This window comes from Macaca mulatta, chromosome 8, assembly GCF_049350105.2.
Source record: "Macaca mulatta isolate MMU2019108-1 chromosome 8, T2T-MMU8v2.0, whole genome shotgun sequence".
In the NCBI taxonomy this organism is placed as follows: domain Eukaryota; kingdom Metazoa; phylum Chordata; class Mammalia; order Primates; family Cercopithecidae; genus Macaca; species Macaca mulatta.
This window is the reverse complement of record NC_133413.1, coordinates 59,631,807-59,636,628: the sequence shown is the minus strand read 5'-3', so window position 1 is coordinate 59,636,628 and position 4,822 is coordinate 59,631,807. Positions and strand designations below refer to the sequence as shown.

Here is a 4,822-nt window from a genome sequence, read left to right as displayed (position 1 = left end):
CCAGGAAAGCCATCACATGTAGACAGTGATGTGGATCAAAGGGATGTTTGAGTCCTTTCATTAACAGCTATGTGATAAAGGGACACACAAGCTTGAAGAAATGCCTTTCCCATTCGAAACAGGTAAATGATCTGTCTGCAATGTCTGTCACTGCCAATGGCCAGCCTGGATGCTCTGTCATGGTTATGTAGTTGGGTAGGAAGACCATCCTGCTAAGGGTTATGTGTACTCCACTGGATGTTTATGTCAGCATTGGCCCCATGACTGCAGTGATGTCTACCGCTAAGTGAGTGAGCATCCCTGATATCTAAGCCTTACATCTCACACTGAAAACTACTTGCAAGCAATATACAGAAACTTATCAATTGAAACTTATTAAGTATTATTTACCCAATATTCAGAGAACAGAGAGCTATTCTACTCAATGCAGGGAATACACTTATTCAGAAAATTTCAGTGTTCCATTTTATATTAACATTTATTATTTTCTAATTATACACAATACTTAGTATATTAGAAAAATTTACAGATACAGAAAAATATATTAAAAAGAGAATGAAAAACGCCCATAATCTCATCTCCAGAAATGGCCCTGTCAGCATTTTGGTATAGTTCCTTCCTGTCTATCTTTATGCATATGTAACTTTTTAATACAACTAAAATTGTACTATATATGGCATATTAGGCCAGTTTTTAATACAATAATATAATTTTCCATGTTATTAAATGTTATATAAAATAAAGAATTTTAAAGTCTCTACAATGACCAATTGGTTAGCTGTATGGTAATCTATTTAGCAGGTAATGTACTTAACGATACATATGCTATTTCCAACCTTCATTATTTAAAAAAAAAAATTGAATTTTTACAATTCTTTTCTAAACTTCTGAATTCAATGCCCTTTAAACCATTATGTGAAACACTGACACATCAGTTTTAAAGCATAATAAATAAATCGCTCAACAGACATAAAAATAATCTAACTTAAGATTTTTAATAAAAATGATATAAGTAATGAAAGAGCTACTTTATGTAAATCACAACATTTGAAGGCATATTACTTCAAAGGGGTGTCTTGTTTCTAAAGGCACAATTTTCAAAGATGCACCAGGTAGCAAGTGCCACTTGCGGTGATAGTCTTTGTGTTGAGAAAAATGCCTAAACTTTTGCTATATCAGTGACTGCTGTGATCTTGTCTCATAAGTGAGATCTCAGGCACATTTTTGTCTTCTTACAAGGAGAAGAGTCCTGGAGTAGCTGGGGCGCTGACGGGGAGCCGTTCACGTATGGGCCACTGCAGCAGGCAGAGGATCTTGATTGTCAGAATCAACTGTTCATGCTACATAAGGCAGGCAACCGTTACCAACATGTTCATTGAATGGCAGTGCAAAGATGATCAACTACAAATTGCTCATCTGTAATTTGGGTTGACTTTATAGTAGTCTGAGAGGTTGGGATAAATAAACGAAACATTCTCCAGATAATTCACATGAATAAACTTGATAAAGAGTATCGAGAAAACATCTTTCCAACAATTAGTCTTGCATTGGCTTTTTAAAATATTTTAAATAATGATTCTAAATTTGTCTTAGCTGGAAAATCCATCAAAATCACTGTATTTCAACATTGGCATCTATGAATCCCTTTATTATAGATTCTTTCTATTCCATTTAGTTACTAGGTATTCAGATGTCTAAAATCCAAAATAAGTAGTTTAAATATATTAAATAACAACTGTGCTAGTCAGTGTGTTTGAGTTCAAAATGTCTGAAAACAACAACTGCACACAAACCCCCAATTCAACCTGCCTAGTAATTTGCACCACACAGAAGCTAATCAAAATCAGCAGTGTCATTCTAAGGTTATCTAAGACAACAACTAGACAATGGCTATTCTTTTCCTGAAGGTATGGGCAAAACAAATTTAGACCCTTTCCTCAGATTCTCAGTCCATCGCCCGCCAAACAATGACACAGTTTGGCATATGACTTCACCACTCTTGAGTGACTGAACTGGAAAGGGTGCTATGGTCTTCCTGACAGCGACCTTCAAGGAGGGAGCTGTGTTAGTGCCACCCTCATCCTTCAGGTACACTTCATAGGCAAGGCTTACTGCTCTCAAGAGACAATTGTGTACCCTAAGTGAGTAGCATAACACATACCATGTGCATTATTTCATTCACTAAGTAAGAACTGCCCTTACCAGAGGAGGCTAAAACTCACCCATTAGCAGACAGATCTTTTGTTCTCACATTTGAAAGCACAGGTTCAGAATGGAAAAAGAATTTAAACCACCAGGTGGATTCTGCCACTTCAGGCAACCCTATCAAATAAAATTTGTATTACTCCTTATCAAACAAATTTGAGATTAAAAATAAAAAGAAATAATACGGATGGCACTGAAAGAAATAACTAAGTACCTTGCTGTGATTTGTCATCATCTATGAAGTTAATGGAATCAGAGCCAGTTAAAGAACTAACTGAAGAAACACTGGACTCTGTGGGAAACAAATGATATTAAACAAATAAATAACTGGCAACCAGACAAGCACATTCGCATCATTTAAATACAAACTGTCAAGTAGCATGGTTTGAAATCATTTATTCCTAGCTTGTGAATTTGTGAATTGAAAAACTGATCAAATTACCAATCAATAGAAAGCTGCTATATTAAGAAATACTATGTTCTACTGATAAGATATAGTCATTTCCAAGGCAGGCAACTCACCCTCTCCTTGGATATGAATGTTGAATTTAAAATGTATTATAAATGTTTTCAGATTCAAAGACTAAGAAAGAACAAGACCAAGAATAAGTATTGTCGTACTACATTAGAAATATTACATACATATATATTTAAAGTTCTACAAAAGTCATCAAATCTAGGAATTAAGGAATTATTTTGAAAGAACAAACATTTTGTCTTATTAAACTTGTATTTAAAACCTATGTCTCTTATAAGATCAGAATATAAAAGTAACTCCTGTGGATAAATAACACCAAGTAAATGAGCATAAACTTTTGTAAAATAAATAAATCAGTGGTTGTCTCTAAAACTTATACTATGAGCAACCCTTGAAAGAAGAGTTTTCTATGCGTTGTTGCCATAGATACTTTTAATAACTACTAATTTGGTTCTAAAATGCTTATTTTATTTTATGAAATTTCTCAATCTTCTCTAAGAAGCTACAATTTTCTATTTGGCTATGAATATGAACAGATGGATAGATTAATAAAAATAAAACTGGCCAGATAGAAATTGGCCTATTATCCATAGCAGAAGATGGAAATTAGAAAGTTTTTGAAGCAAAATCATGCTATCCTTTCTTTTCTAAGGAGTTGAATAATACTTTATGTATGTAAAATTATCCGTTTTTAGTGGATCTTACAGAATGCAAGGTACATAAAATTAAAACATTGTAATGAAACATAAGCTGGTGTTCACTGATTTTTAAGTGTCAATGGCTTCATCAATACAACGTAGCTAGAACAAAGAAGTGGCTGTCAGCACTGGGTCAGAGAGGTCCCTGAGGCCTCCTGTTTCCTTCGTTGTCACCAAGAATTAGTTTTCTCCCTTAAGTTCTGAAGGTAACATGATACCTATGTTAACAATATCCCACAAGCATCACCTCAAATCATATTACCTAGGGATGTCTCTATGATGGTGCAACTTACTTCGATAATACTGATTTCTGGCTAGAAGGCAACCGATGGAAGGTACCGATGCCATGGCTTTACCCGTGAGAAAGCACCCAAGGAGCTGTGAGCATCAATCTGAGAAACAGCAGCAGAGAAAAGAGGCATTGATATGAATAAGAGGGAGTTTTCTTTTCTTTTTTTCCATGTGACTGTTACAAAGTATTATCATTTACCATGTAATAAATATCTGATAAAAGGAATTTAAATGTTTACGCAAAAGTTCAACCAAACATATTGCAATAAAAAGATGCAATTAAGTAGTACATTTAGGTCGAAAAGAAAGAAAAACTATACGTCCAACTATTCACAATGCACAGAACTTACTCCATCTACAACAGACCTAAAGGTCAGAGAAAAAGTGTTAACTCAGCCAGGAAGTAGTCACTCACCTATTTGTTTTCTCCAATTCGTTCTTTTAAAATAAACGCGGTTCTAAAGTTTCTTCAGAAAATACATGCTTTGAAAGAACCAGTTCTTAGAGATTGAAGAGAGGCTGCACCACCCACGCAGGCCCAGAGGCAGGCGCGTGATAGGGGACCCCTGAGCTCACCTTATATTTAGAAGCCCCAGGCTGGCTGGAACCTGAGCTGTGGGTGACTTGGAGTGAGGTGGGCACACAGCCAGTCAGAGGCAGCAAGCAAGCACTCCCTGCACGTCTGCCCTCCAGCCAGCCAAAGGCCCTCAGAACGCGGCAGCCTGCCAAGTTTGGCTGCAGTCAGCAGGGAAGGACTTGGCCAGATGCTCCTTTGGACTCAGCCTGTTTAATATCACAACCGCTGGTGACTACAGAGACGGAGGCGATACGCAAGTGTCTCCTCAGCCTTAGATACAATCACACACTCCACCTGCAACACCACGCTGGGCACGTGTGGGATGCACAAGCAGCCTGCTATCTGGCTGGGGAGACTGAACATACCCTCCCACAGTTACAGCGAGGCAAGGCAGAGTCCCACTGTCAAAGGAGAGCAAGAAAACGCTCTAGGCAACATTGAAGTCGTCCCGGAAGTGGGATAGAGTCAGTAGAACTTGATGGACAGGTGGACCGTGAGTGAGAAATTCTAGCAGGAATGACAAGACAAATGGAAATCATGGGTAATAAGAGGATATTTATGACATTGTATCAA

General features: G+C 37.1%; 1 protein-coding gene across 1 annotated transcript; it reads right to left on the bottom strand.

Annotated features, from left to right (window-relative positions):
* Positions 1–459: 459 nt before the first annotated feature.
* Positions 460–4,598, bottom strand: PPDPFL (pancreatic progenitor cell differentiation and proliferation factor like). The gene is made up of 5 exons (XM_015145332.3): positions 4,088–4,598; positions 3,675–3,773; positions 2,420–2,497; positions 2,223–2,322; positions 460–1,340 (listed from the first exon to the last, which is right to left on the bottom strand). The coding sequence occupies exons 2-5, from the start codon at positions 3,727–3,729 to the stop codon at positions 1,328–1,330; spliced, it is 246 nt and encodes an 81-aa protein (XP_015000818.1). The 5' UTR covers positions 3,730–3,773; positions 4,088–4,598; the 3' UTR covers positions 460–1,327.
* Between the last annotated feature and the right edge of the window lie 224 nt (positions 4,599–4,822).